Consider the following 27,056-nt stretch of genomic DNA (forward strand, 5'->3'; position numbering starts at 1 on the left):
GAGTATTGCTACAAAGAACTCTGTTAGGATGCCTTTACTTGTGTTTTTTGAACAATAAGACAAGGTATTTTGCTATTTTTTAATATTATCTCAAAGGAACCTGACAGCTTGATTTTTGCAAACTTTCAACTCTTGACACCTCTGTCCTTGCAATCTAAAGCTCAGCTTCAATCCCCCTTTCCTCTTCCAAGTCCTTGAATATGCAGTCTCCTTTCAAATTTATGTTAATCACTCCTGGAACGCGGATTGAATTTTTGCAATCAGATTTTGACCCTTCACAATACCAAAGTGGCTCTTACCGATAACTATGTGACTGTGAAGGCTCTAGCAACAGCGCAGCTCCCGACAGCCCTGGGGGAATACTCAGGGAGTCCGGTAGTAATAACTTTGTAGAGAATTTGGAGGCAGTTTCACCAGCACTTCGGGTTAGGGGCAGAGTCAAGGGAAATGCCGATTCGGGGGAACCATAGATATGAGCCACGGAAGTGGGATGGACATTTTCAGAGATGGGAGGAAAATGGAATTAAGATACTAAAAGATTGGGGGTCTGTTTGCAGGTTTGAAGGAGCTGGGAGCAAAGTATCGGCTGGAGCAGGGGGAAATATTTAGATACATGCAGGTTCGAGACTTTGCCAGAAAGAAGATACAGAGCTACCCGGTAGAGCCGACCTCTACAGCTGCTGGAGGTGCTGACGACGGGGGGACTGGAGAAATGGGTAGTGTTGGCGCGGCTATTTTGGAAGAGGAGAAGGCACCGCTGGAAGGGATCAAGGCAAAGTAGGAGGAAGAGTTGGGAGAGGGTGTGGAGGAGGAGTTCTTGATTAATAAGGGGATCAGGGGTTACGGGGCGAAGGCAGGAGAATGGGGGATGAGAAAATATCAGCCATGATTGAATGGCGGAGCAGACTCGATGGGCCAAGTGGCCTAATTCTGCTCCTATGTCTTATGGTCTTATTGTGTGAGGTGCTCCGGAGGGTGAACGCCTCCACCTCGAGCGCGAGGTTAGGGCTGATACAGCTGACGGTGGTATATAGTACACACCTCACAAGGGCAAGGATGAGCCGGCCCTTTTGAGGCGCTAGTTGTGAGTGAACATTGTGGAGGGGCCCTCGCAAACCACGTTCATAAGTTTTAGTCCTGTCCAAAGCTGGAGGATTACTGGAAGGAGGTTTCTACGGTAATTTCTAAAGTGGTGCACGTGAAACTGGACCCGGGCCCTCGGGAGGCTATATTCGGGGTGTCAGACCAGCCGGGGTTGGAAACGCGTGCGGAGACAGAGGTTGTAGCCTTCGCCTCGTTGATCGCCCGAAGGCGGACCCTGTTGGGATGGAGATCAACCTCTCCACCCTGTGCCCTGGCGTGGTGGGGGGACCTGCTGGAATTCTTGACTCTTGAGAAGTTTAAGTTTGAACTGAGGGGAAGGATGGAGGCGTTCTATAATTCATGGGCATTATTCACTATGCAGTTTCAAGAATTGGATTACATCGAACATTAGGGGGTGGGTTGGGGGGAGGGGACAGTATGTGTTAATGGTGATTATGGGTGATTCCTGTTTCCTTTTTTTTTAATAAACAATTTTAATGAGGTTTCTTTGGCATTGTAAACAGTAGAATTACAGAATGAGAAAACGAAAGGACTGTACAGTAAACAAAGTACATAGTGCAATTGCCGTAGCCCCCCCCCCCCCCCAGATCTGCCTAATTGACCCCCTATACTACATTCCCCTAACCCCCCCAGGCTTCCGACTTCAGGGGCTTTGAGTCCCTCCAAGCTAGAAGTATCCGTCTCCGGGCTACCAGGGAAGCAAAGGCCAAGACGTCGGCCCCTTTCTCCCCCTGGACTTCCGGGCCTCTGAAATCCCAAAAATCGGCACCTCTGGGCTCATTGCCACCCTCGTGTTCAGTACTCTAGACATGACGTCCTCGAACCCCTGCCAATATCTCCTAAGTTTGGACAAGCCCAAAACATGTGGACATGGGTCTGCTGGTCCTCTCAGACACTTTACTCACTTGTCCTCTACCCCGAAGAATCTGCTCATCCGGGACACTGTCATGTGGGCCCGATGGATGACCTTAAATTGAATCAGGCCAAGCCTGGCACATGTTGCAGTCCCATTAGCCCTGCTCAGCGCATCCGCCCACAGGCCTTCCTCAATCTCCCCTCCCAACTCCTCCTCCCATTTTTGCCTCAGCTCCTCGGTCTGTGTCTCCTCCGCCCCCATGATCTCCTTGTAAATATCCGAGACACTTCCCTCCCCGACCCATCCTCTAGACACTATCCCATCTTGGATCCCTTTTCGTGGCAAGAGTGGAAAAGATGGCACCTGCCTACGCAAAAAGTCCCGCACTTGAATATACCGGAATTCATTCCCCCTCGTCAACCCAAACTTGGCCTCCAGCACCCTCAAGCTAGGGAAGCTCCCTTCCAAAAACAAATCTGCATGCAATGAAACTCTATGCTCCACCCCCCCCCCCCCCCCCCCCCCCTCCAAACCAGCCCCTTCCAATCCTCTGAAGCCCTCCGAGCAATTGCCAGCGTCTCTATAGCTAGCGCAAACAGCAGTGGGGAGAGGGGACACCCCTGTCTCGTCCCGCGGAGCAGTCTAAAATAGTCGGAAGTCATCCTGTTTGTCCTCGCACTCGCCTCCGGGGCCTGATCTAGCAGCCTGACCCAGCACCTCCCATAAGTACTCCCACTCTACCCGGTCAAACGCCTTCTCCACGTCCATTGCCACCACTACCTCCACCTCCTTTCCCTCCAGGGGGCAACATGATCACATTGAGCCATCTTCTTATATTCGCCACCAGTTGCCTACCTTTAACAAACCCTGTTTGATCCTCCCTAATAACACTCGGCACACAATCCTCAATCCTAGTGGCCAAAAGTTTTGCCAGCAGTTTAGCATCCACGTTAAGAAGGGAGATTGGTCTATAAGACCTACACGACTCTGGGTTCTTGTCCCGTTTTAGAATCAAGGAGATGGTAGCCTGCGATATCGTCTGGTGCAGCACCCCTCTGTCCCTTGCCTCATTAAAAACCTTGACCAGCAGCGGCCCCAATATCCCGGAGAACTTATTATAAAATTCTACCGGGTACCCATCCGGCCCCGGGGCTTTATCTGACTGCATGGCCTTTAAGCCCTCAAATATCTCCTCAGCTCTGATCGGGGGAGGGGTGCCGAGCCCTTCTACTAGCTCCCTACCCACTTTTGGGAATATCTGGTCGTCTAAAGCGTCTCATCCCTTCCGGCCCCGCGGGAGGCTCCGCGCTATAGAGTCTGCTATAAAAGTCCTTGAAAGCCCTGTTCACACCCGCCGCATCCCCTATCAAGTTACCACCTCCATCCACCAGTTTACCTATTGCCCTAGCCGCCTCCCTCTTTCTGAGCTGCTGAGCCATAATCCTGCTGGCTTTCTCCCCATGTTCGTATACCGCACCCCTCGCCTTTCTGAGCTGCTCCACCGCCTTACCCTTGGACACCACCCCAAACCCCGCCTGCAGCCTCCTCCATTCCCTCAAGGGCTCCGCACTCGGGGTCCCCGCATACCTCCTGTCAATCTGCAGGATCTCCACTAACAGTCGGTCCGTTTCTGCCCTGTCCGTCATGTCTCTGTGAGCCTGGATTGAAATCAGCTCCCCTCTCACCACTGCCTTGAGCGCCTCCCATACCACCGCTGCTGGGACTTTCCCCGAATCGTTGACCTGCAGGTAGTTTTGTATACACTTCCTCACCCTCTCGCAAACCCCTTCGTCCGCCAGCAGTCCCACATCCAGCCTCCACTGCGGGCGCTGGAAGCTCTCTTCACTCACCTGTAGCTCGACCCAATGCGGGGCATGGTCGGAAATGGTGATTGCCGAATACTGCGCATCCACCACCCTTGTCAGTAGACCCCTACTCAGTATTAAAAAAATAGATCCTGGAGTAGACCCTATGGACGTGCGAGAAAAAGGAGAACTCCTTCCCTGTCGGCCTGCCAAACCTCCATGGGTCGACCCCCCCCCATCTGCTCCATGAACTCCCTCAGCTCTTTTCCCATTGCTGACACTCTGCCCGTTTTTGAGCACGACCAATCCAGGCCTGGATCAATAGCTGTATTGAAGTCCCCTCCCATAACCAGCTTGTGGGAATCCACGTCGGGTATCTTCCCCAGCACTCTCTTTATGAAATCCGCATCATCCCAGTTTGGCGCATATATGTTGACCAGGACCACCTTCCTCCCTTCCAGCTTACCGCTAACCATAACATAGCGACCTCCCCCGTCCGAAACAATACTCCCCACCTCAAACTGCACCCGCTTGTTCACCAGAATCCTGACCCCCCACGTCTTAGTATCTAGCCCTGAGTGGAATACCTGACTAACCCAGTTCTTCCTCAACCTAATCTGGTCTGCTACCTTCAGGTGCGTCTCCTGCAACATTATCACGTCCGCCTTTAGAGCCCTAAGATGCGCGAACACCTTTGCCCTCTTCACCAGCCCATTTAGCCCCCTAACGTTCCACGTGACCAGCCTAGTTGGGGGAAGCGTGCGCACCCCCCCCCCCCCCCCCCAACATGCCAGTCAGCCATCCCCTTTCCTGGGCCTGCCCCAAGCCCCTGCCCTGCACCTCTGTGGCCTCGTCTCCTGGCAGCACCCATCCCCGACCTCTTCTCCGCTTCTAAAATCAAATCCCTCCCTCATCAGCGGAACAACCCCCCCCCCGCCCCCCGCCCTCCCCAGCAACAACACTCTGTAACCTAACCCCATCCCTAATCTGAGTATATACAATCGCCCCCCCCCCCCACTGTGCTCCCGCAGACTAGCTCACCCAGCTAGCCTGGTGGCCCACGGCTCCGGCGCCAGCAAGCATCCCACCTATTGTTGCCTACCTGCCATCCCTCTGCCCATCGAAACCATCGCACCCAGCCCCGACAACTGCCCACTTTAAGAAACAGACGCCAACCAGAGTCAGTGTAAAGAAAAACAAAGCCAAACTCTCACCATAATACAGATCAAAGTAACACTACTCAAAATAATACAAAGTCAAAAATCCCCACCACCATCCCCCTCACAACACAGAAAACCCACTGAAATCTAATCATTTTTTTCAAAATACTACATTCCCCTTCTTAAACAAAACACAGTTATTGAAGAGAAAAAAACCAAGAACGAAAACGAACGAACGAATAAATCAGTGCAAACAGCATTTAAAACGAACAGGAAAAACAGTTTCTCAAACTTAGAGCAGAATGTTCTCAAGTTGGCACCAGTCCTTTCCTCCTGGCAAACTCCATAGTGTCCTCGGGCGACTCAAAGTAATGATGTTGGTCCTCATGCGTAACCCAAAGTCGCGCCGGATACAACAGTCCGAACTTAAACTGCTTCTTGAACAGGATCGACTTGACTTGATTAAAGCCTGCCCTCCTCTTGGCCACCTCCACGCTTAAATCTTGGTACACCCGCAAAATGCTATTGTCTCACTTATAGCTCTGCGTGCGCTTGGCCCACTTGACAATGCGCTCCTTATCCAGGTACCTGTGGAACCTGACCACCATCGCCCGAGGGGGGGTCTCCCTGTCGCGGCTTCCTCGCCAGCGCTCTCTACGCCCGATCCACCTCCAACGCTCTCCCAGCAGCTTCTGGAACATGTTCGCCACAAACTCCCCTCCATCCGCCCCCTCCGGGAGGCCAACAATCCTTAGGTTCTGCCTACGGGACCTGTACTCCAAATCCTCTACCTGTTCCAGCAGGCTTTTTTACCGGTCCCTCAGCATCCCCACCTCCAAGTCCACCGCCGTCTGGTGTTCCTCCTGTTCAGCTAGCACCTTTTCCATTTTCTGGATCGTCCGGTCCTGGGCATCTAGCCTCCGCTCCATCCTCTCCACTGTTTCCTTAATCGGGTCCAGACATTCCCGTTTCTGTCTGGCGAAACCTTTCCATTGATGGTTGGGCCGAAGTCCCAGGGGTCTGGACACCGGCCACCTTGTCCGCTGCTGCAGACAACACCCAGCTCGAGCCTGTCTTTTTGTTTCTTCCCTTTCGATCCCTTCGGGCTCTCTGTTCCATAAACCAATATACACACCAGACACTTGTTCACTGCTTCTTCAAGTCCAGCGCTTAAAAACACAAAAAAAGTCGGGGGAATGGTCTGAATGTCTAGCCAGAGCGGGAGCCACCAAATGTGCGACCTACTCCCTCATAGTCGTCACCGGAAGTCCCCTGTTTCCTTTTTGTTATTTGTTTATGTTAACATGCGGGCTGCTGTTTGGAGGTTTGCGGGGAGGATTGGATTGTTGTTGTTGATCTGGGGATTGACATTGCATTTGTTACTGATTATTGTTTACTGTTGGTGGGTGTAAACTTGGGAGAAATGTGAAAAAGGAGGAGAATAAAAACATTTTTTTTAAAAACTATGTGACTGTGAATATTGTAAACTACCCCATCTCATCTTCCTTAACTTGTTTACAGATTTTGACATGGCTGACCATACCAACGTCCTCTCCTCTGTCTTCCAGTTGGATGGGACTGCACACATTTGGTTTCAATCTTAAATCGTATTTTCTCCTGTCGTGTGTGTGTCTGATGTAGGAGTCACAGGAATGTAAATAATATACAACAAATTTTGGGGTTATTTATTGTAACTTAAACTGGACCATATATACACAGCTCTTAGTTTTTGTTCTATCCCCACTACTCCTGGGTCATGTGAAACGTGATCTCACTTTTTATGATGACTCTTCACCCATAGTAACTTATGAGCCCACAACATTATCTGTCCAATCATTGCCAGAAACCACCTTTGCCCACTAGGCTAAATTGCTTCCTGGTTAAATAACACCTTGATTTTGAAATCCTGGCCTTTAGATCCTCCCATGGCCTAACCCTTTGTAACCTCCTTCAAGCCCACAACTCTCAAGAGATATCTGTAATTCTCCAATTTTGGCTCTTCAGTTTTATTAATCATTCCTGGGACGTGGGCTTTGCTGGCATGGCCAACATTTATTTCCCATCCCTAATTTCCCTTGAGAAGCTGGTAATGAACTGTATTCTAGCAATTCAGGAATGCTGTTTGGGAGAGAGTTCCACAATTTAGTCTGAACGACAGTGAAAGGCTGACAGCATATTTGCAAGTCAGGATGGTGATTCCATCACGCACCTGACTTGTGCACTGTAAATGGGGATATGTTTTCAGGTATCAGAAGGTGAGTAATTCGCTACAGAATTCCCAACGTCTGACTTGCTTTTGAAGCCACAGTATTTATATGGCTTGACCAGTTAGATCTATGGTCAATGGTAGCCAGTCAGCGCCCCCCCCCCCCACCCCACCCCCCCACCCCCACCCAGTGATCAAAATGCTGATGAACATCAAAGGAAAATTCTAGAAGGCAGCTCACCATCAACCTCTTATGGGTAATTAGGTATGAACAATGAATGTTGGCCTAGCGAGCGACGCACGCATCCCATGAATGAATTTTAGGAAGTAATTGCACTTTTGATCTTGTGGTGGAAGATTAATAATTGATAAAGCAACTGAAAATAGTTGGTCAGGCACCAGCCTGAGAAGTGTCCAGGGTCTGAGATGATTAGTATCCAAAAACTACAACTACCTTCCTTTTGTGTTAGGTTTGACTCCATCCAGCAGACAGTTTTCTCTCTCATTCCTATTGACTTCACTTTCACAATGATTACTTGAAGTGACACTCGGTCAAATGCAGACTCGATGTCAAGAGCACCTCTCTTGAATTCAGTTCTTTTGTCCATGTTTGGGCAAAGGCTGTAATGAGGTCTGGAGCTGAGTAGCAACCAAAAAAGATTTTGGAAAGCATCTTTGAATAATCTGGTGACTAGATTGTGCATCCACAGGCTGATATTCTTCCACTGTAAAATGGCAGATCTTGTGAAGCATGCCAATATTAACATTTGAAAATACTTATCACCGTCTACACGAGTAGCAGATGCTACAGATTTTAATTTTCAGTGTAACACATTCTTCACCTACCAGGCTTAATGTACAGGTCGAGTATCCTTTATCCTAAAACCTCAGGGCCGTTTGCTTTTCGGTATTCGGATATGTTTGGATTTTGGATATATAGTTAGAATGAATAAGTGGTTACTTGTCTAAACCTAGTTAGTAATGAGGAGTTGGATAAAAGATTTTCTGTCCCTCAGTGGAAAGTGAAACAAGGGAAAGCAGCCTCTGGCAGACCAAACTCTGCACTCGTATCTGCACCTCCAAAGACTTGCTGATTCTATTTGATTCCCAAGTGGCAGCATTTCCTTGTTTGAACTTTGTCGCCATGATAGGGTTTGGGTCATTAGCAAAGAGTCTCACAGCAGCTGGGCACAATGTAAGATAACAACTAGACTTGCCACGCTAAAGATTGGGTGCAGTCGGCGAGGTTTATGTCAGTTTGGGTCAGAGGCTTCCTGTAGTCAGCAAGTTTCGTGTTGGCTTGGGCCATGTTGGTTTCAGGTGGATTTCCCACTACAAAAGTCGATGAGGTTCAAAAAAAGGTTTTTGTTTTTGGATCTGCTCACTTTTCAGATTTATGAACAAAGCATGCTCGATCTGTGTAACTGACTGTGAGAGAATGTTTCTCTGGTTCTTTCAACTGATAGTTTCCTCCTCATCAAAACAATATTATTTAAGTTTTTTAGCAACTACTGGACGTTAAAGTACAGTAATATATCTCCATTAATACTCAAATTAACAGCAAACTCTGAAATTAAATAGAGTCTAACATCATTCTTAAATACTATTCAAAGAGAAATAGAAAATGTAATTGTTAATAAGACAGGTTCCGTTCTTTGGAGCTATTTTTGGACCCATTACTGATTTGTAATTTCTTGAATTAAATTTAAAATGTAGTGCAATCATTTGTAAGTATTAACATGCTCTTTAATATGGCTTGTTTGTTCTTTTTTAGCTTGCAACATTATCTATTAAATATCAATTTTGCTGTTTCCACTGTTGGTGACACCAGTCAAGTAAATGAGATCTTCTGGTATTACTAAAAATATATGCAAATAATCTCCAGAAATTGAATGGGGCAATCAAACAGATGAGTTTGGGTGACTCGGTGAGCATTAATCTGTGATAAAAGTTACACACATCAGTTACACGGTATCAGGAGATCAAATGTACCATATACCACCCAAGTTGTTTGTAATGTCATCTCAGACAGCTTGGTGCCATTGGTACTAAAAATAGGCAGCTTGCATTTTGTAGTCAACTGAAGATATTTTACACGGTGATGACTATTTAAGTGGGGAAACAAAGCCCAAAATAATCAGCTGCAAGGGCCATTTTAGAGCAGAATACTTTTTTTAAATGTTCACCAAATTAAAAGATATGGAAGACATGATTCAGGACTGTAATTAATTTTGCATTTGTATGTGTTTGTGTGTAAAATAGCAAATGTATTATAAAATAAGATCTTTGAATTAATAGATTTATGACAGATAAGACTAGCCGCAATCTTGCATGAAAATTACTTATCAAATTCCTTTGGCTTTGTAAATCTGCTACTGAAATGCAACTCAAACTTTAAATCGATTAAAGCCAAAGATTTAAGTTGACTCCAGAGACTCTCCGTTTGCCACAACAAAGAACCACTTTCACAGACAAGACATGTTTTCTATGAATCAAAATGTGCAATTTTGCAAAGTGACATGCAGAATGAGCAATTAATCTTTTTATTGGTGCACACTGCAATAATATGGATTATCATAAGTTCCTGCTCTTTCCAACTTTGATAACTGTATCTCAAAGAATAAATTGGATCCATTAAGAAATAAAATGTGGCAAAAGGAAAACATTGATATAAGTACTGGAGCACAGAAGTAACTTAATTTATAGTTCTTGCTTTAAAATAATATAAACTGGTGTTTCAACAATTCCCTTCTACCTCGGACCATTGTCCATGGTATGAAGTGTTTCATGATACTGAACTGCCACAGACCACACAAGTGTCACAGATCAGCAGAAAGGGAACTGCTAAACTGGGAAAAGGCTCCAGGATTCATTTTTCTGTCAAGTGGTTCTGGGCATGGAGAATCAACACCAGCATCAGCAACACAGGACTGAGATATCTTGCACAACACACTCATACCACTTGGGATGTCAGCGATGCCAAATGATTAGCTCTGTTTACTCGCAGCCGGGTAATGTAGTATCTAAGCAATTGCATTTTTCTGGAAAGCGTGCACATAATCGACTTAGTAGCGTTATGTTGTAACTGATAATTGGTAAATCAAATAATCTGGCTTGTTTGTTGTATACTTTCTTGTCTCCAGCATTCTTTTGTCAACATTGAAGTGAAAAAAATGTAATGCACTTTTTCCTGTAACATAGCCAGTCATTAGAGAAGAAAAGGAGTCCAAAATTACACTGAAACATAAATGTTGGAAATCCTCGTTCAGGTAGCGACAGGAGGATTGCATTTAACAAGTACCTTATCAGGATGGCCCAGTTAAGTTTTCCAACTAATTAAATACTTTGAAAGTGCAATCACTGTTAATTTTCAGTCAACTTGCACATAACAAACACCCATCAAAAATAAATGAATCTGTTTTTGAGGTGTTACTTTATTTTGTGATGGTGGAATACATTTGTTATAAAGAAAACAACATTTAGGAAAAACAAAATGATTCTTTACAATGGTACTTTAAACTAAGTACACTAGTTGACACATCATAGTGGTACACTGACATGAAGCACAGAGGCCTGAATTTTCGCTTCTGGGTTGGAAGTGCGGAGTTGGGACAATTTGTAGCTCTGCAAACCCAATCCAGAAGAAAGTGCCCCAGAAGATCGAAATTTTAGTCCATGGAGGGTGCCCCAGAATGAGTGGGGAGGCTGTCACATATGGAGGCAGGTCGGGCTGATGGCTGGCTCAGTGCTCCTGCGTTGTGTTAAGGTTTAAAAAAATATATAGTAAAACATAAAAGCCCTGACCCTCCAAGCCCGCCACACGCTGCCATACCCCATCTGTGCCACTTCATGACCCCTTTCCATGCCCTACCTAACCCATGGTCCCTCATACTCTCTATGCCAACTGATGCCCCTGAAACCTTGCTGGCCTATTTCCCACCCCTCTACCACCCATGGCCCTTTATAGCCCCATGCCACTTCATGCCAACACAAGCCAACCTATGCACCCCACTCAAAACCCTTCACCCATCTTGCATGCCAATTCGCCCAATATTCACTATGGCAGACCTCTGGACCCATGCAGAGGTGAAATAATAAAGTTCGAATTATCTATTGCAAATTGGTTTTTTTAAACTCTCAAAACACGTTCACTACATTCACATTCCTTCAACTACATAGTTCCTTATAAAAGCAAATATTCCATTTGTGTGTTTACCTCTCATAAAAACAAACATTGGGATTCATGGTGGTACTTCAAAAAGCCCACTACTTGGAGCCGTCAGTCAACTTGTGAGATGGCAAACACCCCATTGTGAAGGTTGTGAATTAGTCATGCAGAGTTAATCCAGTAATAATTTGCCCTCTGGTTTATGTCAATAAACAGGAAGCAATTTTTTTTCAAGGACTTAAAGATCAGAATTATTTGACAGCTTGACTGTTGCTTTGACAGTGCCTTTTGTTCGCCCTCTTGACAGTTCCAATGAGTTGATGTCCTTTTTGCACACACTCATGTCCAAGTTTAACAATCCAAAAAGGCACCTTGCCTCCTCAACCTCCCAGGACCATATTGAAAGGGGTACCCAACCTCTTTTTAGGACTCTGCCAAGTTTATATCGCTCCTACCAAGTCTAATCTGCCATGTTGTGTTTTCCACTCCTGACTGATGAAAATCAGACATAAATAGAGGGAGCTGCTGTTTTAGATGGGCCGCTGTCTCCACAAAACATGCATGCACAAATCCCAACCCAGCCACATTCCCGCCTCACATAACTGGTAGGTACGTTGTTCAGGGACAGGACTTCTGAAATTTGGCCTCTGCTGTTCTTTCAACTAAAATTCTAGGTCCTAGTATTTTCCCAATCAGTAGGGTGTCTTTGAAGCAGTCCTATGGACAAACATGTTGCAACAACCAACATGGTTCTTGCAGTTTACCTCCGAAACAACTGACTGCTTGTCTAACTGTCTTCTGAAAGAAGAGGAGACTATTTTTAAATGGATGTGAAAACTGCGGAGCACGTACAGTAAAAGTTCCACAAACTTATATCCCCTAGCATTCAGCATACTGCAGTTTCGAATGTGAAAATAATTTTAAATTACAGCATATTGAGTATATAATTTGACCCTTTTTTTTTCTGGCCCTGTGCCTTTTTCCATTTTAAAGTTTATCAATTATTCTCTCTTGCTCTTGTAGACCAGTTACAGTTATTCTGAAATTTTTTAGTTGTTTTTGGCCAGAATCACAGAATAAATACTACAGTGCAGAAAAGGCGCTTCGGCCCATCGAGTCTGCACTGACGCATGAAAGGCCCTGCCCTGACCTGCCCACCTAATCCCACTAACCAGCACTTGGCCCATAGCCTTGAATGTTATGGCGTGCCAAGTACTCATCCAGGTACATTTTAAAGGATGTGAGACATCCCACCTCTATCATCCTCCCAGGCACTGCATTCCAGACCGTCACCACTCTGGGTAAAAATGTTTTTCTTCAAATCCCCCCTAAACTCCCACCCCTCACTTTGAATTGTACAGTGGTAATTTTTCTTCAAAGTAACTTAGTTTTAGAAACTGATTGTTTTATTTTGTATTAATTTTTCAGATGGATTAGTAGTTGTTGGTGTCCACTCGGCAAAGTTCCCAAATGAAAAAGTTCTTAAGAACATTCAAAGTGCTGTCCTTCGTTATAATATTACCCATCCAGTCGTGAACGATGCTGATGCAAAGCTGTGGCAGGAGCTTGAGGTGACATGTTGGCCAACACTAGTAATTCTAGGTCCACGGGGAAATATGCTGTTCACTGTGATTGGAGAAGGACACAGGGAAAAGCTCTTTTCCTTTATTTCAACAACCTTGAAATACTACAAAGAAAAAGGAGAAATTAAGGATCATGGCATCAAATTAAAATTATACAAAGATTCTTTGCCACCCTCTTTGTTGCTTTTTCCGGCTAAAATTGCAGTGGATAATGCTACAGGAAGACTAGCAATTGCTGACTCTGGCCATCATAGGATTTTGGTGACTGAAAAAAATGGAGAAGTTCTTCACTCAGTTGGAGGTAAGACCCTCACACTCTATTCTTTGGCCAGGATTCTCCATTCCCCACCGCTACAATTGGATGGAGAATGGAGCGTCGCCTGAAAAACGGTAGCGCCATGCACTACACCCGTGGCCATTCTCTGCTCCCCTTCTGCCGGCCGTTGCGAGCTACCTGCCCCGCACCAGCAGGAAAATGCTAATTCATGATAAGCATGCAATTAACGGGCCGGAAGCCCAATTTTACCCCCTCCCATCCCTTCCTGGTGATGCTCTGACCCCCACAGGGGGAAATGCACCACGCAGGCTTTACTGCTAGGTTGGCTGAACGCAGCCTTGGAATGGTGGAGCCTGAGGGGGAGGTCAGGCAGAGCAGTTCAGGCTGAGGAGGCCGCATAAGAATTAAAAAACTCAGACCAGGCGGGTGCTGTTGATCTTCAGCAGAGGGTGATCTTCAGGTTTCCTAGGGCTAGAAGGGGCAGACCAAACAGAATCCTGATGGGAATAGAGCAGGTAGATGGGATTGATTAGATTGCTCTACAGAGCCAGCAAATACTCAGTGGCTGAATGATCTGCTTCCGTGCAATAATGACAATGACTTCATAACAAAGTCCCTGCTGGTAGTAAGGCTACACCTAAATCAAAACAGTAACAAAATGTGGTTTGATATGGAGACAAAGAATTGTGTGCAATTCTAATAAGGCTGATTGGAGTTGGATTTATTTGAAACTCACCAGAGAATATTTATTTGTTTAAAAGATCTAGTGAATAAAGCTAAAAACTGCACTACTTATTAAAATTTGTTTCCGCAAACTACAAGCTTTTTTCATTGATACATTATAACAATAACAAGTTGACTGTAAATTCAATTGTTAGGAAATGCCACACCTTTTCGAAGTTACATGAACAAATGTCAATTCCATGTCAAAACTGCGCTTTCTAACCTTATCCTAACCATAAGTATTATTATTAGCAATTTACACAACGCAACCTGTTTGATATCCAATGCAGATTTTATTTTTGTCAGGCAATATGCCCTGTATCTGAAAATGTTTTGATTTGTTTTTCCAAGATTTAAATGAAGATAGACTTGCATTTATATAGCACATTTCATAATCACCAGACATCTCAAAGCATTATCCATCCAACCAAGTATTTTGCAGCCTTGTCACTACTATAATATTGGAACAGTGACAGCCAATTTGCATACAGCAAGCTCCTACAAACAGTAAAAATGACCAACTTGTCTGTTTGTGTAATGTTGATTGATCTGGACACCAGTGTAATTCCTCTGCTTGTCTTCAAAATTATGCCATGGGATCTTTAATGCCATCTGAGAGACAGACAGTACCTCATATTAATGTTTCGACTGCAAGATCGCACCTCCAAAGGTGCAGCATTTCCTGAGTGCGGGAGTGGAATGTCGGCCTTGATTTTTGTGCTCAAGTCCCAAAGTGTGATTTGAACCTCGAATCTTCTGATTTGAAGGCAAATGTGCTACCTACTGAGCCCAGGCTAACAGATGGCTTACATTTATATAATTATAAAGCTGTTGCTAGGGAATGTATTGATTGTTTATTTCCAAACTATAATTCAGTAGATACGATCTGTTTATTAGTTTATCATATTCTATCATTTCATCCATTGCCCATAGGGTTGGAAAGGAAAACATTTGCTGCTCTTGAGTCTTAAGGTTGTTGTTGGCTCTTCACCTTTTTTTTGTTATCTCTCCTGAACTATCCAGGTGCAGTCCATGAGTATTAAGAGAACTAGGGATTATGTATTTGTGAATTTAAATAGCAATTGTCATTATTGGAGGGTATCGTAGACAAGTCTAATTCAGTCTTTAGCTGATAGCATTTGGAGAAATGTATCAATTGGAGTGAGTCAGATTTTCTGATCTTTCTGGCCAAATAGTACACTGGATTGTGGCTTTGCTAAAACTAATGAGTCTTTAAACCTGACTAGAAGCTGCACTGATATAAGCCATAGGCTTGCCAGCAAGTAGCTCTAGAGGGGAGTATTTTTGGGCTTTGATATTTCTTAAATCTCCTAAATTCTGCATTAATTTATAACTCTAAATGAGGTTCATGGAAGCCATGTACCAAATTATTTACTGATACTCATTGTATGTGTATACTGCATAGTTATGGATTTTAGTTGCAGATAAATAGGATAGTGTTGTAACCTTTCAACTTTGAATTCAGCAAAGCTTTTGAGGGATGTTCTTTAATATCTTTTGCACACTTTAAGACCTATTCCAAAGCTTCTGATATTTTAGTGAAGCAGTTTGCTGTTAATAATGTTGTCATTACTGAATTACAGTAAAACGTGTTACAATATCTTTTTTTAATCCAGGACCAAAGAGTGGGTGGAATGATGGGAACATTTTTGAAGCCAGTTTTAATTCTCCTCAAGGGGTATTGATGAAGGGTAATATTATCTATGTGGCAGATACTGAGAACCATGCAATAAGAAAGGTAAAAAATACATCAGTATTATGTACAGTAGTTCTACTTCAATGAAGCATCTAGTATTCATTTGTCTCATTTATTTTAACCATATAACTTGATATTAAAAGTTTATATTATATTGGTAGTTTGCAGATTATTTCTAATGCTTTGTTTAATCACTGTTTTTATTAGTTCATTTTACATCAAATCCTATGTATTTATATTAGGTAAACTAATATACACGTTAACTGTCTTGATTTCTAACCTAAAAATAATGTATTGGTATGCAATTAAGTATATTAGCTTGCATTAATATGGCACCTTTGATGCACTAAATCATCCCAAACATTTCACCGTGGGTTGCCAAACAAAATTTGACCAGCCAGGTGAGATATGAGGACAGAAGAGCAAAGCTTGGTCAAATAGGAAGGTTTCAAGCAGCATTTTAAACAAGGCAAGAATGGTGGTCCCCTTAATTGGGGGGGAAAAAAAGAATTGGGTACTCTTAAAAAAAAAAAAAATTTTAAAAGGAGAGAATGGTGAAGAGGTTTAGAGAGGGAATTTATATGCTTAGGGCTCAGGTAGCTGAAGGTCCAATGGAGTAATTAAAATCAGGAATGTGCAAGAAGCCAGTTTTAAAAGAGCGTAGAGATCTTTGTAGTTCCACGCATGGCTCAGCTTAAGGAAGTGAGTAGCTAAAACATCTGGACGGGAATGTCTAAAGATTGTTATGATCCTTGTGGAAACCAATAATTTTTTTAAGAGATGAATTTCCCTACACCAAATTAAAGAAAGGGTACTTCTGTATTAACCAATTAACTCAATTGGGTTCCTTCTTTCAACTCCTTTTTCGATGCCTACACTACTAGCAGATGGGAAACAATACAAGATTAAGTCCCAAACTGCCCCTAGCTTCCAACAGACTCACTTCTCCCTGCCAAACCAGCCTTAATTTTCCAATGTCCTTCAAAACTTATTCCACACTGCTGAACGATCCCAGCTCCAACTTTCACCAGCAAGGCCCATCTGGGCAACACCTTGTTCCTTGGATCTCAAAATCCCATCAATTATTTTCCATTCCTTTCTTGCAGGAAACCAACATTTACAAGCATTCCATTTGGGTACTAACGCAGACTGTTCACCCAGTTCTTTTAGGAGTTGTTGCTAACTTTCGGTTGGTTCAATTGGCTCTGTTTTATAACCTTTGCTCTAGAGTCGCCAGGTATCTTTATGATACCGCCACGAGGTTCAAGTTCAAGTAATGATAAATAACTCAACACACCAATTAGTAAGATTCAAATCAAAGCACATTTATTATACACAGTAAATCACTACTCATGCATAAACTCTACTTTCTAAGCTATTTCTATCACTAACAGGCCAATACTTAGCTTCGGACTGGCCCACCAGGTCTGGGGAACAAATGGCCTTTCGTTCAGGTCCTGAGTCTGCGGGATTCAAAAGCTGGTATGGACTGGTAGCTAGGAGCGCCTATCTCGTAGCGAGCGTTGACTTGAGACTTACTTGCTTGGAGGCCGCTGGACAGTTCATTCTCAGGGGTTGCTTCGCGTTGCTGAGTGACCCTGTCAAGAAGGACGATTTGAACTTGGGGGCTTTGCTTTATAGTCCCCAGGGGCTTCCCGCCCTTCGGGGCAGACCCCGTACCTGGTTCCAAGTGATTGGACTTTGTTCCAATCACTTGGTTCGATTTCACCAATGCTGGAGCGGTTCCCTGATCATTGGCGGTCTTTAAGTGTCCGTTAACCTCTTTTGTGTTGGCTCCTGCTGGCGCAGAGGAGTCTGGCTTGGCTTTGTTTACCTTAAAATGTTTCGATTGTTCCCGGGGATCGCTCATTACTATGTAGATGGCTGCTACGTTACTATGCAGATGGCTGCTTGTATCGATGCTGTCTGGGTTTCTGCAGAGTCTAATACACAGTAAACTTGCACCAGCTAGTTTTTGCCTGTGTTGGCTGAATTTCCCTTCAGCCTTTGCTGTTCTCCATTTTAAGTTGGGAAGTGGCCAACTCAGGTGGCTACAGAGTATCCTGAGTCCAATACTTGAATCCTTGGGCAGATGGTATGCCAAAGGCAAGGAGATATATTACCATCCTGGCCAACAGCAGTTGATCTCAATTGGGTGTCCTAAAGAAAATGGCATAGGAGCTGATAGGCTTTCCAGACTCTCCAGATTGGCTGAGACAACCAGCATGTGAATAGGTGGCTAGTCTTTACTACATTACTGGACCGCCAATTCCAGATCACCCAGAAAGGCCAGCAGTGAAGAATTTCCATGAGTACAATTGAAGGTCGCCCTCAAATATTGTTTAGTTTCTTTGTTTTCATAAATGAATTTGACAGACTCTATTTATTGCCTTGTTTAGATTGACCTTACGACAGAAAGGGTGAGCACAATAGCAGGAACAGGAATTCAAGGGACTGACCAAGAAGGTGGTAAGACAGGAGTGGAACAGTCAATCAGTTCACCATGGGATCTAGCTTTCGGCACCAGTGGTGAGATTATTACTTTCTTTTAAGCATGGATTGCATTTATATGTTCGAAAAATAAATTATTTGTAATGCTAGCTTATGAAATTAAGTTTTCTGTAGATGGGTCGTATTATGTCAGCAATAAAGAATGTTTGTGTCGTGCACAATCTGTACATTTTAATTATTTTCTCTGTGAATCATACCCGAGTTTGATCAATTTGCATGTGCAATCACTTTTCTCTTCCTTGTGGCCTGTGTCCACTTTTCAACTAGTTCCTTCTCACTTATAATGGTCTCTCAAGATCTTTGTGTGGCTTTCTGATTCCTTTTCACATGTACAACATAGGAATTCATTTCTATTGTGAATGTCCGCGAATTGAAAAAAGGATATAAAAATGCTCCAGGTAGAAATTAGTGCATAGAAAAAAGAATAATGCCCACAAGCTGCGGAGCCAATAAAGAACAAATGAATGGCAAGTGCCAAGGTTAGAAGCAATAAATAAATATCACCCAGAAGAGCAGAAATAGAAATGTCAAAAACGTACTCAGAAAATGCATACATCACTCCCTCAAATATTTCTGCTATGGCCCGCATTTTAATTTTTTCACTGAGGGTCCATACTTACAAAACTTAACACTATAACATAGCACATATGCAATGCCTTGTGGTTTACTGAGTTCAAACATGCAAAAAGCCCTAAACATATCAACACTACCAAGTAAATATCACACAGAGAAGTTTGAGTAGAACTTGAGGCATAGTTGGCAGGTATATTGTCAACTCTCCTGAAATTATGAATAGAAATGGGGAAGAATTTGTCTCTATTAAAGATTGTGTAGTCATTCTACCCTGATTTAAAGTCTTAATTGCATGTGAACAGGAACAAAGACGCCACAGAGACTGGAAGACCGAATGTTTCCTTCTTGGTGATTACCCATGACAGGCTTTTAGTTTTTATTTCTGAACACTAATTTATCTTTATATCTTGCACACATCAGTATCAAATAATATTTCAGAGTTCTGGTTTGTATTGTCAAAAGAAGCAGTTGCGTTTGACGTATGTTAAGTAATATGGCTGACTTTGTAACAAATTCAAATGTAGGAAAGGTTTACATTTGGGACTGCTAAACTGTAATCCAATGCAACTTAGAATACCTAATTGAAAGCTTAAAGCAGCGCAAGAAGGGAGAGAGTGGATGAGTCTTTGGAGCTTAAAAAACAGCATGAGAAGGAAGGGACTGATGGAGACTTCCGAACTTGAAACAGCATTAAACAGTTTTCAAAGATAAAGAAGAAAAACGCTCACCAACCATTCGCTTAACTGTTCCCCTTTGATGTCCCGATTAGATTTTTCCCAGAACCCAGCTGGTCCACAGACTGAGCCCCCACCCTCACCCCAATAGCCCCAGCTTATGTTTTAAGCTCCAAGATCTCCACCTCTCTTCTCTTTTCTCTTGGCACACTATTTATGCAATGAAATTTCTGTTCGCACCCTCTGCCGCTGGGGATTCCGCACCGGGGGAGGGGGAGCGGTGGGGGGGGGGGGGGGGGGGGGGTGGTGCCGTTAGCAGAACCAGAAAATCCCACTGGCAGATAAGCTGTAAAATCCCACCCCACATCTGGAGTACTGTGTTCAGTTTCATCTCCTTATTTGAAAAAGGATATAATTGCATTCGGAGTAGTTCAGAGAAGGTTCTCTTGACTCATTCCTGGATGAAGGGGTTTATATTGTGGAGAAAGATTGAATAAGAGAGTCAAGAGTTATGGAGGGCAGACAAAAAAGTGGAAATCAGACCACAAACAGATCACCATGATATTACTGAATAATGCACAGGCTCAAAGGACCTAACGGCCTAATCCTGCTCCAATATCCCAAGTTATGTCTAAGTCATGGCAATTCAGATCGTGACCCAAGCAACTCAGGTCTTTTTGTACTTCCAGTCTTATTCTCAAATTGTTCAATTTGAATTTTGTGGACTTGAAAGCTTGAAAGGGTTGTTATTAATGTAATTATTTCCTTCAAAATCAGATTTCACAAAATGTTGGTACCAACACTTGTGATCCTTTTTAAAAAAAAAAAAGCCATGCAGGTATGATCCTAGCCTTACTCCAGGATTGTGACCATGATGGAACTTTGCTGCTGACCCTGCAGAAGTTCCTAGAAGTACAGGTAATGGCCTTCCACAAGCATGTTGGGAATAGATAAATAATAATGTTTCAAATAAATATAATGTATATCTAGTCTGATTACTTAAATGTCTTGTATGATGTTCACAGTGTGCTGTTGTACTGATAGGGGATTCTTTCATTTTTGGCTTTCTTTGAATGTTAAATCTGGTCTTAAATTTATTCTGCAATAATGTACAGTTGTAATGAATGTTACCTCGAAATTAATACCATAAAACCCAAACTGAAATTTTATTTAAACGGCCATGTATAAGTCCTTTGTGAGTTTTTTTTCTTTAGAATTATGGTCATGTGCTGTGTGCTTGGGCTTAAGGAAGCAAAGAACAAGGAAGGAAAAACTATTTGTTTTTCGAAGTTCATTTGATTCCAAGTATATACTCTGAATTTGAATTTGAGTCATTTCAATCTTCCTTCATCTAAGCCAATCTATTTTCACCTAATTGTCAGTCAGTTAGCCAACCAGTCCTATCGTGAATATTTGTTTTGACAAGACTATTTTGCGTTTAATGAGATTGTGGCAATTTATGCAATTTATTCATGACAGTGCTGAATCTATACCTTTTAACTCAAATTACTATAGTTTAGTAGTAAATACAGTACCGAAATTGAGGCAGGTCAAAGAACCCTGTAGATTTAGTTTGGAGGTTTGATTTAGCATTCAAACTTGGACAAATGTTAGTTTCCAACTATTGTGATGCCAACAGCAGAGTTGTTGCTGAGATGGGACAGGTAAAAGAAAAACTGGAACTATTCTTGCTGTGACAATGTGCATTCTAATATAAAGGTTAACATGAGAGTACAGTATCACCCACACAGTGATGTAAGAGAACACCTAGTTGTCACTCAAAAGTTGGACAGAGTTATGCGCACAAGCAACCATGGAAATAGCTCTTGGCTTGAACCTTTTACTGTATCTATGTAAATAGTACTTGTAGTCAATAAATATATATAGTTTAACCTACATAAGACTGTGAGGACTTCATTGAGATCTTTGGAATGGTATCCAACATCCTACAACATGGTGGCAATGAATGGAACAACCAAATAAAAAATAAAATGCAGAGAAAAACTATAATCCTGCAAGGCGAACAAAAAATTCAAAGAAGCATTTTGACCTGAAGAAAAGCTCAAAAAGCAGATACGCAGAGGAAATAGCCAAGCAAAAACTCCAAAGAAAGGCTTAGAAGCTGAAAGCAGAAATTTAAGATTTTTCTCATTGCAGCAGAAGACTCCATAGGATCTCATCAAAGTCTAGATTCAACTCCCAGAGTGTGGAATCAGCAGACCTAGCAGGGTGACAGAAAACTTTTAAATTCCTGGGTAAAGCAAGTCCTGGGAAACTTGTAAGTAGTTCAGTGGTCAGAAATTGCCGTTTAAGGTGCGGAGCTGGGTCAGAGGGGTTGATTCCCAGTGGGTCAGAATGGAGGAGAGTTTGTGCAGGGGGTCGGGGCTGAAAGCACTAGCAACAGCGCCGCTCCCGATAGCTCCGGGGAAATACTCAGGGAGTCCGGTAATAATAGCTTCATTGAAAATCTGGAGGCAGTTTCGCCAACACTTCGGGTTGGAGGCAGGGTCAAGGGAAATTCCGATTCGGGGGAACCACAGATTTGAGTCAGGGAGGTGGGACGGAAGTTTTCGGAAATGGGAAGAGAGGGGGATTAAGAGGCTAAAAGATTTGTTTCTTCAGGGTCGGTTTGCAGGATTGAGGGAGCTGGAAGCGAAGTATGGGCTGGAGCAGGGAGAAGTGTTTAGGTACATGCAGGTTCGGGATTTTGCCAGGAAGGAGATACAGAGCTTCCCAGAGGAACCGGCCTCCACATTGCTGGAGGGGGTGCTGACGACAAGGGGACTGGAGAAGGGGGCAGTGTCAGCGGTGTACGGAGCTATTTTGGAAGAGGATAAGGCACCACTGGAAGGGATCAAAGCAAAGTGGTAGGAAGAGCTGGGAGAGGCTATAGAGGAGGGGGTCTGGTGTGAGGTGCTCCGGAGAATGAATGCCTCCACCTTATATGCGAGGTTGGGGCTGATACAGCTGAAGGTGGTATGTAGAGCGCACCTCACGAGGGCGAGGATGAGCCGATTTTTTGAAGGAGTAGAGGATGTGTGTGAGCGTTGCGGGATGGGGAGGGGGGGGGGCGCTAATCACGTTCATATGTTTTGGTCCTGTCCAAAGCTAGGGGAGTACTGGAAGGAGGTGTTTAGGGTAATTTTCAAGGTGGTGCGCGTGAAACTGGACCCGGGTCCCCGGGAGGCCATATTCGGGGTGTCGGACCAGCCAGGGTTGGAAACGGGTGCGGAGGCAGATATCATAGCCTTGAGCGCCCGAAGGCGGATCCTGCTGGGATGGAGAGCAGCCTCTCCACCCAGTGCCCTGGCGTGGCGGGGGGAACCTGTTGGAATACTTGACCCTTGAGAAGGTTAAGTTCGAACTGAGGGGAAGCTCGGAGGGGTTTTACAAGTCATGGGCACTATTTTTTATGCACTTTCAAGAACTGGATAACATTGAACATTAGTTGGGGGGGCGGGGGGGGAGATGGGTGGGAGGGTTGGTGGGGGAGAGGGGGGCTGTGTATATTAAGGGTGACTATGGGTAATCCCTGATTCCTTTTTGTCATTTGTTTATGTAAACATGCGGGCTGATGTTTGGGGGTTGGTGGGAGGATGGGAGCGTTGTTACTGTTATGGGGATTGACATATCTGTTGCTGGTTATTGTTTATTGTTGGTGGGTGTAAATTTGGGATAAAATGTGAAAAAGAATAAAAATATTTTTTTTAAAAGATAAAAGAAATTGCCGTTTAAAAACTCCATTAGAAAAATCAGATTCCTGACTTAGCACCTGAGCACGTTGCATCTTAGCTCACTCCAAAGGTTGGGGGGTGGGGAGCGATTAATTAATTTGGGACAACCGTAGCTAGAGAACCAGATTTAAAGGCCATCTAAGGCCAGGATTTGATTCTTTTCCAAGCCTAAAAAGTTGAAACGGAGACGTCTGCAGCTAGTCAATCTAAGTAGCCACTGTTCAAACTTTGGCCAAGGCTTAGTGCGAAAGCCATTGCAGTGGGTGCCCACCTAAACCAGCAAGCGTGGGTAAACCCTTTGTTTCAAATCAAAATGTGGTGCTATCTTGAATTTCAGCAACATCGTAAAGCTGAACCTTCACTTAAAAAACAAGGTCAAGCATGGATCAGAAATCCTACTCTTCTTGATCAGTTTGGACTTATCCAAGGTCCAAATCAATCACATAATTGCGAACTTTGGAGAAAGAGATTTCTTAGTTATTGGATTGCTTGCATAAAAAGACAGAAATTCAACAATTTAACACACTGTTTTACTTGGGAGGCCTGGTAGCTAGACAAGGAATCAACAAATCATCTGCTAAATTTGAAGAAGTAAGAAAATCATTCAATATTTATTTTAACCTAAAAAATAACAAAACCATTGAAAGGGCTAAATTTAATAAGCATGCCCAGCAGCCAGGAGAACCTATTGCCTAATTCATTCATGATCTGTACAGGATGACTGAACACTATGAATACAGACCGAGCTATCCCGTTTAGAAAGCTATCCCGTTTGTTCGGCAGTCTGAATTCCGTGTTCAGCACAGGTCCATTTTAAGAGGAGAAAGTAAACCTTGGTACAAAGGAAACCCATTTAAACAGCACAGAAACAAGAACACTCCAGGCCAAGGGGAGCAATACCGTAAACAACCAGGAGAAGGTCCATGTCAGCACTCCTGTGGCCAAGAAGCCCCGCATGGAATCAGAATCCCGACAGAGCAGAAGGAGGACATTCGACCCACCAAGTCTGCACCAACCCTCTGGAAGAGCACCCTAACCAGGCTCCCGGCCTATCCCTGCAACCCCATAACCCCACTTAACCACATCCCTGGACACTGAGGGTAAATTTATCATGGCCAATCCAACTAACCTGCACATCTATGGACTGTGGGAGGAAACTGGAGTACCTGCAGGAAACCCACGCAGACATGGGGAGAATGTGCAAACTCCACAAAGACAGTGACCCAAGGTCGGACTTGAACCCAGGTCCCTGGCTCTGAGAGCAGTGCTAACCACTGTGCAGCCCCTGCGAGATGAATATCCTGAACTTTCAGCCCGATGCTTTTAATGTAAGGCAATTCTGTGCAAGGCCACAACATCTAAACACACAGAAGACCCAAAGATGAGAGCGAGACTGAATACCAAAAGGACATGTAGCCATACTTCTTCAGTGAGGTCAAAGATCCTGGATTCTCATATTGTAATGCAGACATTTCAGTTAACGGTCACCTCACCAACTTTAAATTGGACACAGGAGCCAATGTTATGGTCCTGCGGGACAGAGAACCATAGCTGGATATGCAATGGCTAGCAGCACACATAACACACCTATACAGAGCAGGAGGCATAAAGCTCCCAGTGAAAGGCATCCTGCAGGTGAGCCTGAGGTACAAGGGTAAAATAATCTGAGATTCTGTTTGTGGTTCCCAACAAGGACTATCTGTTCACTACTAAGCCACAAACCCTCGGCAAGATTTTCGGGGGCTGTTTGCTGCGAGCACAAATCCCGTTATGACTGGTAACTCTTGCGAGAATGCCATAACGGGGGTTTGCGCTGGCAAGATTGCCGAGCACAAAGTTCCCAGGCCCTCCCTGATCTATGTACCTGATTTCAATCAATTAGAATACATTTAAATGTCATTAAACGGCTTGACGCCATATCTTCAGGCAACTTCAGATGCCCACACGCAGGAATCACTACTGGTTTCCTAAAACGGAAACCAGTTTTACTGACCAAGTCAGTTGCATGGAGGTGAGTATAGCCCCCTGGTGGTGAAGCATATGGCTGAAAAGTGCCCTGGCATTGCCCCCTGACAGCCACTGGCAGGGGGTGGGGCCACCTTGGCAGTGCTGGGAGGGGGCCGGGGGGGATACAGGATTGGGACGGGCAGGGCCTCAAGGGAATCCTATTGGGGGAGGGTCCCATTATGGGAGGCTGGGGCGATTGTGGTCATGGGGTTTCTGCCTGCATGGCAGTGAGGGGGTGTGAAGGATCAGGCATTTAGGATGGGGAATGCCTCTATATCGGCAAGGATAGCGGTGGGGGAATGGGGTGGTGGTAGGGTCACCCTGATGCCACGAATAGTGGAGGGGGGGAGAAGAGGGAAGTTTGGGGGAATTTTGGGGGAGGCGATGGCCCTCAGTGTTGGTGTGTGGAACTTACCTTCTGCAAACAATTGACACGGTCAACCAACAAAAGCCTGACTCCAAGTGTAAAAATGAATTCCCAAAGCTTTTTATAGGATTGGAACGGCTGAAATACAGGTACAAGATCACTTTGAGGGAATATCCTAATCACAATTATATGCTAATCTCTTATGCCAAACTTTGCCAAAGGCCTTCTGAAAGTCTGAATAAATCACATCCACTGGCTTCCCCCACATCAACTCTACCAGTTACATCCTCGAAGAATTCCAGTAGATTTGTCAAGCTTGATTACCCCTTCATAAATCCATGCTGGCTCTGTCCGATCCTGCCACTGTTTTCTAAGTGCTCTGCCATAAAATCTCTGATAATTTTTAGAATTTTTCCCACTACTGACGTCAGGCTTATGGGTCTATAATTCTCTGTTTTCTCCCTACCTCACTTTTTAAATGATGGAATTACATTAGCTACCCTCCAATCTGTAGAAACTGTTCCATAGTTTATAGAAGCCTGGAAGATGACCACAAATGCAGCCACTCTTTCTAGAGTCACATTCTTAAGTATTCTGGGATGTAGATTATCAGGCCCTGGGGATTAATCAGTCATCAATCCTATCAATTTCCCCAACACGAAGCAGCACGGTAACATAGTGGTTAGCACAGTTGCTTCACAGCTCCAGCGTCCCAGGTTTGATTCCCGGCTTGGGTCACTGTCTGTGTGGAGTCTGCACGTTCTCCCCGTGTATGCGTGGGATTCTTCCGGGTGCTCCGGTTTCCTCCCACAGTCCAAAGATGTGCAGGTTAGGTGGATTGGCCATGCTAAATTGCCCTTAGTGTCCAAAAAGGTTAAGTGGGGTTCCTGGGTTACGGGGATGGAGTGGAGGCGTGGGCTTAATTGGGGTCTCTTTCCAGGGTCAGGTACAGACTCAATGGGCCGAACGGCCTCCTTCTGCACTGTAAATTCTATGATTCTATGAACATGTGTCTACGGATACCACGGAAGATTCCCCACACACTCATGAAACAAGTGCAGCAGCAGCTGGACGTGATGACAAACACTGGAGTCATCTTCCCTGTCAGACAGTGATGTCCTGGGATGGTCCCTGTCCTAAAACAAAACTGCTTTATCCATATTTGCATTGACCTGACAGCTTAACAAAGACGTAGCCACAGAAGTGCATCCCATGTTCTCAGTGGACAGAAGCCTGATTAAACCCTGGAACAACATGGTATTTTCAAAGCTGGATTCCAACAGCGACTTTCGGCCACCTCCCCTTAGCAAAAGGTCCAGGCGCTGACCACATTCTTTAGCCTCTTTGGCAGATTTTGCTTTAACTGCCTGCTGTTTGGAATCATTTGGCACCAGAAATATTTCAATATACGATATCAACCATTTTTGCAGGGCCTACAGAAAGTAATTTGCAAAGTGCACAATGAATTGACTGATGGTACAATGGCGGAGGAATGCGACAAGAGATTCACCGTCGTGCAGGGATGCGGCCGGGGCAGGGTCTCCAAGATTATGAGTGGCATGGACAGAGTGGTTAGTCAGATGCTCTTTCC

The 27,056-nt window shown here is 44.2% G+C and overlaps 1 protein-coding gene across 1 annotated transcript in view; it reads left to right on the top strand.

Moving 5' to 3' along the window:
• nhlrc2 (NHL repeat containing 2) overlaps positions 1–27,056 on the top strand; it is a 107,774-nt gene that overhangs the window by 19,715 nt on the left and 61,003 nt on the right. Inside the window, exons 3-5 of the mRNA XM_072479443.1 lie at positions 12,728–13,183; positions 15,520–15,641; positions 17,999–18,128. Of these exons, the coding sequence (XP_072335544.1) occupies positions 12,728–13,183; positions 15,520–15,641; positions 17,999–18,128 (708 nt within the window). The remainder of the gene's footprint in view (positions 1–12,727; positions 13,184–15,519; positions 15,642–17,998; positions 18,129–27,056) is intronic.

The sequence above is a fragment of the Scyliorhinus torazame genome, chromosome 16 (assembly GCF_047496885.1).
Source record: "Scyliorhinus torazame isolate Kashiwa2021f chromosome 16, sScyTor2.1, whole genome shotgun sequence".
In the NCBI taxonomy this organism is placed as follows: domain Eukaryota; kingdom Metazoa; phylum Chordata; class Chondrichthyes; order Carcharhiniformes; family Scyliorhinidae; genus Scyliorhinus; species Scyliorhinus torazame.